The sequence below is a fragment of the Canis lupus genome, chromosome 38 (assembly GCF_011100685.1).
Source record: "Canis lupus familiaris isolate Mischka breed German Shepherd chromosome 38, alternate assembly UU_Cfam_GSD_1.0, whole genome shotgun sequence".
Lineage (NCBI taxonomy): Eukaryota > Metazoa > Chordata > Mammalia > Carnivora > Canidae > Canis > Canis lupus.
The window spans coordinates 15,579,192-15,593,150 of record NC_049259.1 but is presented as its reverse complement, the minus strand read 5'-3'; the positions used below and the strand labels follow the sequence as shown (position 1 = coordinate 15,593,150).

The 13,959-nt window shown below is 37.6% G+C and overlaps 1 protein-coding gene across 1 annotated transcript in view; it reads right to left on the bottom strand.

The window, feature by feature from the left end:
* IARS2 (isoleucyl-tRNA synthetase 2, mitochondrial) overlaps positions 1-13,959 on the bottom strand; it is a 62,420-nt gene that overhangs the window by 12,912 nt on the left and 35,549 nt on the right. Inside the window, exons 13-15 of the mRNA XM_038586173.1 lie at positions 11,146-11,248; positions 10,431-10,524; positions 1,089-1,197 (exon numbers count right to left, since the gene is read on the bottom strand). Coding sequence (XP_038442101.1) covers positions 1,089-1,197; positions 10,431-10,524; positions 11,146-11,248 — 306 coding nt within the window. The remainder of the gene's footprint in view (positions 1-1,088; positions 1,198-10,430; positions 10,525-11,145; positions 11,249-13,959) is intronic.

The window sequence follows — 13,959 nt, the reverse complement described above, 5'->3', positions numbered from 1 at the left end:
GGTCTCCAGGATCGCGCCCTGGGCCAAAGGCAGGCGCCAAACCGCTGCGCCACCCAGGGATCCCAGTCTTCCCATATTTCAAGATCTAGCTGTTCGCAGATGTCGCCACTGTTCCAGTCAATGCTGCTGTTACTACCTCTTGTGGGAACGACAGTGTGTACCAGCGACAAGACTTCTCCGTATTGTCTTTGTCTCTCTTTTTTACTTCAAATTCATTTCTCTCATAAAACAAAAGACTAAGCTAATAAAGGAGGTGTTCTCCTTGGAGATAGGCAGGTCTGGCTCCAGATTATGCAATAAAGCGAGTCAAGGGAATTTTTTGCTTTCCACTACATTACACTGTACTATATTAAGTGTGCAATAGCGTTATGTCTAAAAAAACAATGTACAAACCTTAATTTAGAAATACTTTATCACTACAAAATGTTAACTATCCCCTGATATTTCAACAAATTGTGATCTTTTTGCTGGAGGAGACTGATGGCTGCTTACTGATCAGGGTGGAGGCAGCTGCCGGCAGGGGTGGCTGGGACAATTTCTTAAAATAAGACAACGAAGCCTGCCACACTGACTCGGCCTTTCATGAACAACTCTGTACCATGTGAAGTTTGATAGCGTTTGACCCAGGACAGAATTACTATCAAAACTGGAGCCAATCCTCTCAAACTCTGCTGCTGCTTTATAAGCTAAATTGATGTAATATTCTATCTAAATCCTTTATGGTCACTTCGACAATCTTCACAGCCTCTTCACCAGGAGCCGATTCCATTTCAAGATACCACTTTCTTTGTCCATCCATAAGAAGCTTTCCTCCTCTGTGAAAGTTGTATCATGAGATTGCACAATTCAGTTCTATCTTCAGACTCCACTTCTGATTCTGGTTCTACAGTTTCCACCACATCTGCAGGTACTTCCTCCATGGAAGTACTGAACTTTCAATTTGTAAAAAAAAAATGCAGTATCTGAGAAGCGTAATAAAGTGAAGTATGCCTGTATGTACTGCTCGGGGCAGAGCTTTGCACACTGGCAAGTACCCAGCAGAAGTACTCAGAGTGCGAGGACTTGTTTGGCTTAGGTATAACACTTACTTAAAAGGTGCTTTTTTCCTTGTTGCCACACTTGTTAGTAAAGAAGACTGAAACCAACCACCAAGTTGGTCTTTTCCTTCCAAGTACAAATCTGCTCTTTGGTCGGTACCTCAAAAATTAATATTAAAAAACAGAGAAGGTAAAGTTAATTACAACTGGAAAATGAAAATAAATATGTATCAAAGTATAAAATAATAAAAAGCAATCGTGTTATTTACTTCTTGTGTCGGGCTATACCTGCACTAGCTAGATTGCATTCACTTGAGCTATTACCCTCACTGCCTGTTTATTAATCAAGATAAAGAGAATAAATGTTGGGAGTATGATCTCCTAACCATAAGCAACTTAAAACACTACCTAAATTAGGGACTGATTAATAATAATTACCAATATCAATATTTCCAGCTAAATCTTTTATGAAAATGAGCACCTAATAACTTATACGTGAAAATACTCTACGTGATACCGTAATGATGGATTCATGTCCCATTATCCACCTGTCCAAACCCATACCATGTACACCACCAACACTGAACCGTAATGTGGACTATGGACTTTGGGTGGTTACGATTTGTGGCTGTAGGTTTATCCTTATAACAAGTGTGCCACTCTGGTAGGGGATATGGATGATGAGAGGGGCTGTGTGTATTTGGAGGCTAGAAGGATATGGAAAATCTCTAGCTTCCTTTTAGTTTTGCTATAAACCTCAAATTGCTCTAAAAAAATGGTCTTTTAAAAAAGATATCGCAAAAGAAAAAAATATAAGTCAAATTTGCTGGGACATATGTATAAGCAAGCTTGAGAGCTGTGGTCTGCATTCAATAATAAGCCACAGTTAATTCAAGAGTTAATAATCGGAGATAAAAGACCATTTGGCAAACATCGTAACAATCATTTCAGTCAAGAATCATCTAGGGTGCTTAACCAGTAGGTAAAAATTTGGTGAGAAATGAGGATATTTCTAGTCTTACGTATCTCCCTATGAGATCCTTACTAATGTAACAATTCCTATAGGGAGATGGGGGTGGGAAGTGAGAGAAAACAGGCTGATACCACCTCCAAGTGATCACAGTGCAACATCACCAGCAAGTTCCTGTGTGGCCTCTGTTAGGACGCACTGAAAAGGAAACAGGATCTCTCCTGTGATATTCCTGCCCAAAATGCATAGTCTAAATGTCACCATGAGGGACAAATGCAAAGTGAGGGACCATGTACAAAATAATCTGTACATTCATGAATGTCAAGGACATGAAGGACAAGAATAAAATGAGACTAAAGTGACAGGACAACTAAATGCCACAAATGACTCCAGGCTGACTCTAGGACTCTTTCGATTTTTTTTCTTTCCCTAAAAAGGAGATTACTGGGTGAAATCTGAATAAGATCTGTAGGTAGGAAGGAATCAGTGTCAACTTCCTGATTTTGATATTCATATTGGTTATATAAGAGACTGCTGTGTTTTTAGGAAATATACACCAAAATATTTAGTGATAAAAGAGCATCAGGTTTGCAGCTTACCCTTAAATGGTACAGAAAAGTGCTTATACATATAGAGAAAAGACATATAAAGTAAACATAGTAAAAACCTAACTTTGGAAAATCTGGATGAAGCATATGTGCTACTTCTTTACTCTGTCACTTTTCAGAGTAAAATGTTTGGTTTTTTAAAAAGATTTTATTTAGGGACCCTGGGTGTCTCAGCAGTTGAGCGTCTGCCTTCAGTTCAGGGCATGATGCTGGGGTCCTGGGATCAAGTCCCTCATCGGGCTCCCTGTAAGGAGCCTGCCTGCCTCTCTCTGTCTCTCATGAATAAGTAAATAAAATCTTAAAAAAGAAAAAAAAAGATTTTATCTATGTATTTAGAGAAAGAGAAAGTGTGCATGAGTGGGGGAAGGGGCAGAGAGAGAACACCACATAGCTCGATCTTACAACCCTGAGATCATGATCTGTGCCAAAACCAAGAGTTGGACACTTAACCAAATGAGACACCCAGGCACCCCCATGTTTTTATTTTTGTTTTTAAAATAAAATCTTTAAAAAAATAAAAATAAAAATAAAATAAAATAACATGAGGTCTTTGGGAAAGATTACTTCCATATTCAAACCTACACTCACAACTCTGAGAAGCCCCCATAACCCCTTTTAGTTGTGAAATGTAGATTTGTTCTTCTGTCCTCATATTGAGGATTCAGTGTTATAATCCTTATGTGACAATGGGTATCTGGGTAGAGGCAGGAGGCAAGATTAAAATAATTAAATGAGGCCAGCTCAATTCATTCAACATTTCTGAAAACTTACTACCTGACAGGCACTGTACCAGACACTGGGAGAGGGGGAATATAAAGAAATCTGGTAACTGCCTTCTTGGACTGATCGTTAGTGAGATGGATTTTACGTTAAGTAAGAAATAACTGTGTTAGATGTTAGAAAGGCAAAACTACAGTTCAGTCAGTCTGTGCAGCCAGGAAAGTCTAAGAGGGTATAAAAAGGCAAATGCATACATGCAATAAGAACAAAATGTTTTGGCCTCAACATCTAGAGTGCTGGGATCCCTGGGTGGCGCAGCGGTTCGGCGCCTGCCTTTGGCCCAGGGCGCGATCCTGGAGATCCGGGATCGAATCCCACATCAGGCTCCCAGTGCATGGAGCCTGCTTCTCTCTCTGCCTCTCTCTCTCTCTCTCTCGCTCTCTCTCTGTGACTATCATAAATGAATAAAAAATTAAAAAAAAAAAACATCTAGAGTGCTAATTCTATTCACTACTCTTCTTCCTCTCCTGATCTGTAACCATCTGTGACCTGAAACTTCTATAACACCAGGACTCAAACCCCATCCCACCCAGAACGTTCACTTCCTGCTGGTGGCCACATTTTGGATATGGCAATAATCAATGAGATGATCAATAACAGAATGTCAGTGGAAATCTGGTGTGTGGCGTGTACAGGGGTGGGGTCTTGGCTTAACCTTCCACGGTTCCCGTTTCTTCTTCACCAAAATGAGGACACTAAAATCTATTTACCTTATACGGTTGTTAGAGATGAGAGAGTAACAGGACATGCTTTGGACACAGTAAACGATCAGTAAATGTTAATTATTACAAAGATTTAGAGTACTCGTATTTCCTGAGGGCACATTTAGAAAGGAGTTTTTTTAAACTGCTATAATATGAAACAGTACTTGTGAAAATATGATTAGTTATCCTAAACTATTTTAAAAATATATAGTTCTGATCCTGAACTAGAAATATATGTTCTAACATTCTAATAAAACAAGAGGACATCAGCCAATGAAGAGCACAACAGAACAGCTAATACTTATCAAGGGTAAAGTCTCAATGCCTTTTCCAGGTGGAACTGGGTAAGAAGCAAAAAGTGTCATCCTAGAAAAGGAGGTGCACTCCCAGAAAATTTCTGCAAGCCAGAGCCTTTCAAGGTAGTTGGTGAAACCAGTGGAAAAAGATGATGTGGGTCAGGGGTGGGGGAGGAGTTTGGGCGTAGCAAAGCTCTGGACAAATGAAAAAAAAATAAAGCTTGTGGAAACTTTCAAAACGACGGGAAATTTAGTCTTGGATGAGAAGAAATAGGAAGAAAAGTGAAACTCAAGTGCTGGAATATTCTGGAATTACTGTACAACCTCATATAATGAATTATTGGGACTATTTCCTATTTTTGCAAGTTTATTTTTAGTAGTGATTTTTTTCTAGGAACTGTACATTCTCACTTCAAGAAATCTGTAAAACACTGAAAAGTCCAAAAAATATAAAATCACATATATCCCACTACCTAGAGATCATCACTTTATTGCATATTTCCTTACAGTACTATCTGTGCTCATCAACATTGCCAGGAGTTTGTTAGCAAATCAAGACATCTGCCTACATCCTGCTTTTGTGTTCGGCACTTTTAAAATGTAACATGCCCTTAGATGAAACCATACCCACAATTATTTTTCAAAAACATGACTGAATGGCTGCATATCATTCTGTCACATGAATGTGCATCCTATTGCTTTAGTCACTTATTGACACAAGGACAATGAGTTACTGTGTCAAATCATGTACTGTTAGAAATAACACTGTAATGAACATCCTCACACAAATTCTTCATCCAGATCTGATTACCTGTACAGGAGAGATACCTATAAATAGAATTTTTTGGGCAAAAGATAGAAAACCACTCAAAAGCTTTGATGCATAATGTGAAATCCTTTCCAGGAGTTTGCACCAAATTAATTCCAAAAGCAGTGTACAAAAGGGAGGAATGGTGCCAATTTTTTTTCTATTTTTTTTTTTTTTTTATCTTTCATCCTCTTTTTTCCCCCTGAATAGACCTTTTCTTTAAAAGCTTTATTTACTTAAGTAATCTCTACCCCCAATATGGGGCTGAAACTCATGACCCCAAGATCAGGAATCACATGCTTGGAACACCTGGGTGGCTCAGGGGTTGAGCGTCTGCCTTTGGCTTGGGGGCATGATCCCAGAGTTCCAGGATCAAGTCCCACATCGGAATCCCTGCATGGAGCCTGCTTCTCCCTCTGCCTGTGTCTCTGCCTCTCTCCCTCTGTGTCTCTTATGAATAAATAAATAAATAAAATCTTTAAAAAAAAAAGTCACATGCTCCTCTGAGTGAGCCAGACAGGTACCCCAGAGCTTTTAGTAAAATAAAAAATCAGAACTTTCTTATCGAGGTAGAAATAAACTTGGGAGTTGTAAAATTCCAGGAAAACTGGCAGTTAACCACGTGGGAAAAAGTTAGTATTTCTTTTTTTTTTTTAATGTTTTTTTTTTAATTTTTATTTATTTATGATAGTCACAGAGAGAGAAAGAGAGAGAGGCAGAGACATAGGCAGAGGGAGAAGCAGGCTCCATGCACCGGGAGCCCGATGTGGGATTCGATCCCGGGTCTCCAGGATCGCGCCCTGGGCCAAAGGCAAGCGCCAAACCGCTGCGCCACCCAGGGATCCCAAAAAGTTAGTATTTCTATAACAGTAACTATCTCTCTTGGGAAAATTATAAAAATTCATATTTAGAGGGAATAATAAAGTGTTCCAAACAACAAACCTCTAAAATTATGATTGAGGGATGGCAGTAAATAAAGAATTAGCAATTAGAATTAGAATTATTTACAAGAAAATATCCAAGCAAATCAGCCCAAAAAGGGGGAGTAATCTATAATTTTCATTACTAAGTTCATTTAACTTATTAGCTTAATTGATATTTAGCAAAATTACTGTATTTAAGAAGGCCAAGTTGTAGAACCAGCACAAAACCATATTTGTCAAAACCACTGCTTTACCAATGTAACATGCGAAAATAATTTAAACCAAAAATAATTTGTAAAAAATGTTAAAATATAATTATTAATTTTTAAAATCAGGCTTTTAAAAAGTATTATATATGTTCTTAAAAGGGTGACCTTTTAAAAAAAAAGTCATCTATAAATCTAAATTATCTTAGTTTCTCTTTCAAAACATGATCTTTTTTCTATTTACTTCAAGTCATTTCTTTTTATTTGTTAAAAATACAGAGGGGCCCCTGGATGGCTCAGGCAGTTGAGCATCCAACTCTTGGTTTGGCTCAGGTCTTTTTTTTTTTTTTTTTTTGGCTCAGGTCTTGATCTGAGAGGTCCTGGGATGGAGCCCTGCACTCACCAGGCTGCATGCTCAGCGGGGAGTCTGCCAGGGATTCTTTCCCTCTCCCTCCCCCTCTGCCCCTCCCCTCTTCTTTACAGTATGTTCTCTCTCAAATAAATACCTAAATAAAATCTTAGAAAAAAACAGAAATGCAGTAGGATAAGTATTTTAAAACTCGCAACACCTCACCAGGTGAATGGATAAATAAGCTATGGCACATCCAGAAAATGGAATATTACTCAGCGCTACGAAGAAATGACCCATCAAGCCAGGAAAAGATCTTAAAGAACCACTGATGCATGTTATTAAGTAAAAGAAGTCAATCTGAAAACTACAAACTGTATGACTTCAACTATATAACATTCTGGAAAAGGCACAACTATGGATATTAAAAAGATCAGTGGGGATCCCTGGGTGGCGCAGCGGTTTGGCGCCTGCCTTTGGCCCAGGGCGCGATCCTGGAGACCCGGGATCGAATCCCACGTCGGGCTCCCGGTGCATGGAGCCTGCTTCTCCCTCTGCCTTTGTCTCTGCCTCTCTCTCTCTCTCTGTGACTATCATAAATAAATAAATTAATTAATTAAAAAAAATTAAATAAAAAAAATAAAAAGATCAGTGGTTCCCAGGAAAAGAAGGGATGAACAGGTGGAGCAAATTTTTAGTGCAGTGAAACTATTCTGTGAGATACTATAATGGCAGATCTATGTCATCATACGTTTGTCAAAACCCTCAGAACATATGACACGAAGAGAAAACTCTAATGTAGACTGTGGACTCTGGATGATAATTTGTCAGTGGAGGCCCATCAACAGTAAAATGTCCCACTGTAGTGTGGGTTCACAGTGGAGGAGACGGGGAGGGGGGGGCACAGTGTATGGGATCTCTGTACTTTCTCTAAAACTGTTCTAAAAAATAAGATCTACTTAAACTTTTCAAAAAACATTATTTATTTATAAGTCACTAATAATTAATGCCTTTGGTAAATGTTTAATGAACGATCCACTTAAAAATGCCATTCCCTTTCAGAAAGTGTTCCAGTTTCAGTTTCTGAAGTACTATTGGCCTTGAACTCACAATGCAACAGGTACTTGACCGGGTGTTAAAATTCATAAGCCAAATCTTTCACTGCTATAAAACCCATCAGCGAAAAATAAAACCAGTTCATATGCTGTAATCACCAAATTCGTCTTGTTAAACATCAATAGGTACTGATGAAGACTGGTAGCTAAATTAAGCTCGAAATCAAGCTGATTGTATTTTGCAATAATACATTCTTAGGGAAATATGCAGACACTGTATCATTATTAGAATTAATATAAGCATTTGAGAATGAAAAGTACAATAACCCTTCTCAGGAAAGCCTTTCTCTCTCTCTCTCTCTCTCTCCACCTCCTCTCTTTTCCTTTAACAGAAAATCACCTTTGCTTATGGCTTTTCAAACAATGAATTTACTTAGTACCTTGGCTCTTTCCCACTTCATTCTATCTTCTGCAATTTTTTATTGCAAAAAATAAAAGCTCAGGAAAATGGGATAAAATATAAGCTAATTAATCTAATTCTTATTGACTAACCTCATAAGATTTTTGACTGATTGATTTAGGGGAAGAAGAGGAGGAATAGGAGATCTTAGGAGAAAAAATAGAGACTACAGTTTAAAATTGGGCTTATGTATTATCTTTATTATTTTTTTAAATGTATTATCTTTAAAAGTAGTTTATGTTCTTCTATGCAGGCAACACACGTTTAAATGATAAATCAGTTTTCCTTCTTTGAATTAATTACCTAAATACGACAAAAAAAAATGATATGGTGCTTAGGTGCATTTTACCATTAATTTCATTCAATGAACTATTTCCATCACAAATAATTGGTTAAGAACCTGACACCCTAGAAAGAGTATGACTAAGCTCTATCGGTACCACTGACAGCAGCCAGCGAGGTTTTAATGAGCCTTCATGTAGGCTACCCAGTCAATGGCTCGAAGTATAAAGCATACGTGCTGCGTGGAGTAATGTGAAACCACTTCAGAAATTAAAATACAACAATATCTGTAGCAGCAACTCTCACCAAGGCCAAAAAAGTTAATGCACTCTGATCTATGTAAACACTGTTTTGCATATGGTATACTTTTTTTTGAAATTCAGGATGCTGCCCCAGCATAGCAGTAGATAGTAGCGTAGCAGTAGATAATTCTTCCTCCTTTTTACAGCACTGCTTAACCTATCTACTTATGTAGTATTATTTGCCTGTATTTTCAATGTAATTTAGGAACAAAGTACTTAAACTTGCAGTTTTTTTCTCTTAGATATGGTAGGAGAGACTTAAGAAATAATAAATTCCAAAAATTATTAAATAAAAACTCCAAGAGATGTTCCTAACAGGTAACTTACTTGTGGCCATTATGAATTACTATATATATTTTAGCTGTAATATGGAAGAAATGTGAATTTACATGGATTTTGCTTTTCAAATTCCCCAAGTTATTAAAAAGACCCAAAGGAACTTATTTACCTACTAGGAGTCATATGTACATCCTCTCAATAGTGAGGTCCAATACCAGAAGTATACCTCAAGTAAAACTTGGGGACAATCCCCTTCAATCTCCTAAGAATGGCCAGCTGCATAGACCAGCTCCTCTCCCACATTCTCCTGCTCCAGAAAGCAAGCCAGATCTCTTGGGCCAAAGTTGCCCCTTGGCAGCAGAGTGAGGAAGTGTCTGATCCACCCTCACTTCCTTGCCACCTACCTTCCTGTCTTTAATCTCACTGTGACTTCAAGCTTTACTTTTTTAAATGTTTTATTTGGGAGAGAACACAAGAGTGTGAGAGAGCAAGAGATAGCGTGAGAACACATAAGAGACAAGTGAGAATGTGTGTGAGTGGAGGAGGGGCAGGGGAGATCCCGCTGAGCAGGGAGCCAAACATGAGACTCCATCCTCACACTCTGGGATCATGACCTGAGCCGACTGAGCCACCCAGGCACCCCATGACTTCAAGCTTTATTCTGTTTTAGCTCTGGTGTTCACTCAGTATCCTTAAGGTCATCTTCTTAACCATCTAAACACAACCTTGGATGTACGTCTTCTCCTACCTACCAGGTCTCTCTTTTCTCTTTATTCAGTGAGTTACGAGTGTGCCCAAACTCTGAGTAAGTATAAAATCAGTCAGCTGTCTGTACAGAGGGTGAAGACCCGTGAAAAGGCAAGGTCGTATAAGAAAAACGAAATCCAAAAATCAGGGTTCCTGAGTTCCAATCTGATACTACTAAACTATGTGACCATCACCTAACTTGGCTGTAATTTAATCTCATTTCCTGTTCTGAAAAATGACAGGGGTCAGACTTTCAGTGATTTCTCAACTTTACAGAACTAGTGCCTTGAGGCTGCCAAGTGAGTCAAGTAGAATGAGCTGGTACTAAGGAGAAAGAAAATCCCTGTTTTTAATCGAGCTTCTGTACTGTGGTTCTATATGAAATTTCATTTGGAAAAACAGAAAAAGTTTAAAAATCATTGGCTTAAATGATCTCCAAGAGCCCTTCCAGATCTGAAATTATACCATAGCAAAAGATTTTCAATTTTCTTCCCTGCCTCCCCAAAAAAGGTTTTCTTCCAAATAAAGAAAAAAAAATATTCCTAGATTATAGATTTCCTCTGAGTTACTATTACGTATTTTCAAAACTGCTTGACTGGTTTATAATCTGTTATTTAAAATTACCTGGAAGAACGTAAGACCATGAAGTTCCACTATCAAACCAGATGTCCAAAATATCCTGACCAGGCACATATTCCAAGGCATCAGCACCACCAACCTAATAAGATAATGTGAAAACGCTTTAATCATGCAAAGTCTTAAAAAAATCAAATGCTTGTACAAGCATTAAACTCACATTTTAAAATGAAACTTAAAATAGTTCTAAGTAATTTGCAATTCAGTACAACTGTTTTATTTGCATGTAAAATGATTGTGACCACCTAATTACACATTTACTAACATAAACTGTTCTCATTTCATGAAATGATATTCTAATTAGGATTTTTCCACATGTGATGCAATCAGTTAACTCTTAATTCAGACCCTACAAATTCCTGACGCCATCAACGTGAGGCACTGCTCTCATACAAACTGTGTATGCTTAGTCAACTAAATCAGCTAAAATCAATCTTGGCCCTCAAAGAGATAACAAATAACCCTCGTACTCTACTGCTAGATTAAATACCAAACTTCTTCGGTTAAATAGAACCATCTACTCTCAAACTGCACTGACTTCTAAATTACAGTGGAGTTAATTTACACTTTACTCCACTGTAAATTAACTTAACTCATTAACTTAACATGATGATATAACCACTTTTTATCTCCCAGGAACCCGCATGTTGTAATGAAGTCATGCAGGGCACACAAAGGCTACTGAATGTACATGGAAATTCACCTGAGATAAGACTTCTTTAGGAAGAAGTTGCTCAGGAGGAAGAGTCCACCAGACATCACTGCCGTGTTGTTCCACTAGTTTAATAATATGCTCAGTGGTCTGGCTGTTTTAGGGGGAAAAGGCAGAAATGCTCAATGAAATACAGTGATTAATACCAAACATTTTAAATTTAAGAAACAACTAAAATTAAAAAAGAAAAAATATTTTCCCCTCGCTGCAGAATATTTTTTTATCTTTTTCTCCAAACTTTTTTTTTTTAAGACTTTATTTATTCATGAGACACAGAGAGAGAGGCAGAGACACAGGCAGAGGGAGAAGCAGGCTCCATGCAGGGGGCCCAATGTGGGACTCGATTCCAGATTCTGAGATCATGCCTTGAGCCAAAGGCAGACGCTCAATCACTGAGCCACCCAGGCAAGGCCACACTAAAGCATGGACTTAGCAAGTATCCAGGCTTATATCCTGACTGTCACTTTTTACATGTATGATCATGCCCAAGGACTAAAACTTCATGGAGGACCACACCTAAGGACTAAAACTTCATAGAGGACCACACCCAAGGACTAAAACTTCATGGAGGACCAGGCCCAAGGACTAAAACTTCATGGAGGACCAGGCCCAAGGACTAAAACTTCATGGAGGACCAGGCCCAAGGACTAAAACTTCATAGAGGACTATGCCCAAGGACTAAAACATCATGTAGGAGGACCATGCACAAGGACTAAGACTTCATGTAGGTCCTGGTCCAAAGACTAAGACTTCATGTAGGACCAAGCCCACGGACTAAAACTTCATAGAGGACCACACCCAAGGACTAAAACTTCATAGAGGACTAGGCCCAAGGACTAAGACTATGAGCATGCCCAAGACTAACACTTCATGTAGGACCATACACAAGCCCTAAGACTTGATGGATGACCATGCCCAAGTACTAAAACTTCATGTAGGACCATGGCAAGGACTAAAATGTTTCTAAGTCTTGGTTGTTCCCTCTATTAAGAAGAATACAATTCATTCCTTCAAAAATATTTACTGAGAAATTCCAGTACCATAGAATTGTTCTAGAGGTGGAAATATAGCACTTGACAAGGCAGATAAGATTCCTGCACTAATGGAACTTAAACTGTAGTGATCCTAGACGCTTCCCTCAGAATGCCTCTAAACTAAATGCAATGATCCACGAAAAACCTAGCATGGTGCTCGACATACAGTAAACAGCCAATAAATACACATCAAATGAATACTGAAATTGACCATATCTTTGGAAAGATAAACAATTATAAATTATTTGAGGGCAGGCTGGGTGGCTCGGCGGTTTAGCATCGCCTTCAGCCCAGGGCATGATCCCGGGGATCAGGGATGGAGTCCCGCGTCGGACTCCCTGCATGGAGCCTCCTTCTCCCTCTGCCTGTTTCTCTGCCTTTCTAAACAAACAAATAAATAATAAATATCTTTTAAAAAATAAATAAAATTATTTGAAAACTAAAATCAGGGGAAAATTTATACATTTTTTCACAGGAATAATTTATTATCATAGCTTTATTGACATTACAACTTCCTCTAGTTGCTTTCCACTGAGTCAGGGGACATACAATGGTCAAGAGTGTGGACCCTGGAACCAGACAGCTTTGGTTTAATTTCCTGACTCTACCATTTACTAGTTATGTGACCCTGGACACAACACTTAACATTTCTGTATCTGTTTGTAAAATGCAAATAATAATAGCATCATCAAGATGGCTATTGGATATTAATTAAGCTTATATATAAAATGCCTAGAACAATGTCTGGCACATATTAATAAGTATTTACATAAGCATTAGCTATTATTCAAACTGTTTCTTTGAAGTTAGGTAAAATTAGAAAGTAATTTTGTTAACCCATTACCAAAACACAGGCCCATGTTAAAATTTACAGATTAAAATACACATACTAAAGCTAACTTTTGAATTGTCTTCCTTTCTACCACATTCCATTAATGTAAGAATTAAATGCAAGCCCATGAGAGTCAATGGACATGGAAAGAGTAGTGCATAGGAGAAGCTTTACATTCTTAATCTAGATCTGCTTCTCATTATCATGACTATGCAGGGCAAATCATTTAACCTCTTTGGGTCTGACAATTCACAAATAAAATGTTTATGAAAAAAAACTGTCTTAGGAAGCAAAATTCTAATGGGTATTACAAATTAGGCTCTCAAAATGGAAATTCGAAATACCTAAATTGGTATACTAGGAAGGATGGTTTGAAAAAGTATAATGTTATCAGTATCTATTTTAAAGAAATTAAAAATGATAATAATGTTAAAATGGGCACAAGTCCATATTTCTTGTAGTCAACACATTTTGAATGGACTTTAACAGTAAAGATAAATTTTTGTGATAGAAGACCATAAAAACTTTGTGCAATAGCTAGTTATATGACAATATTTAGTTACATATTACTATTTTATATAGTTTGCACAGAACATTGTAACAGTTAAGAAAATAGGAAAATACTGGAAAAGAAAATCTTAATAACAAAACGCTATTTTTTTAAAGGAATCCCCTCTATAGAGATACTAGCAAAGTACATTTACACATACACAATTACAATAGATAACAATGCTCATACCAATTCTGAAATTATCATAGAAAAGAATGATTTTATTTTTTTATTTTTTTTTGAAAAGAATGTCAATATGAGTGTCATATTGACAATTTATTTTCACAATGTAATCATTAGACTGTAGCTTTAGGTAAACAGTAAAATAAAACAGTGTTTAAAACAGTTTTAGATGTGCTGGAAATAAACAGGTTAAGAACACAAAACTA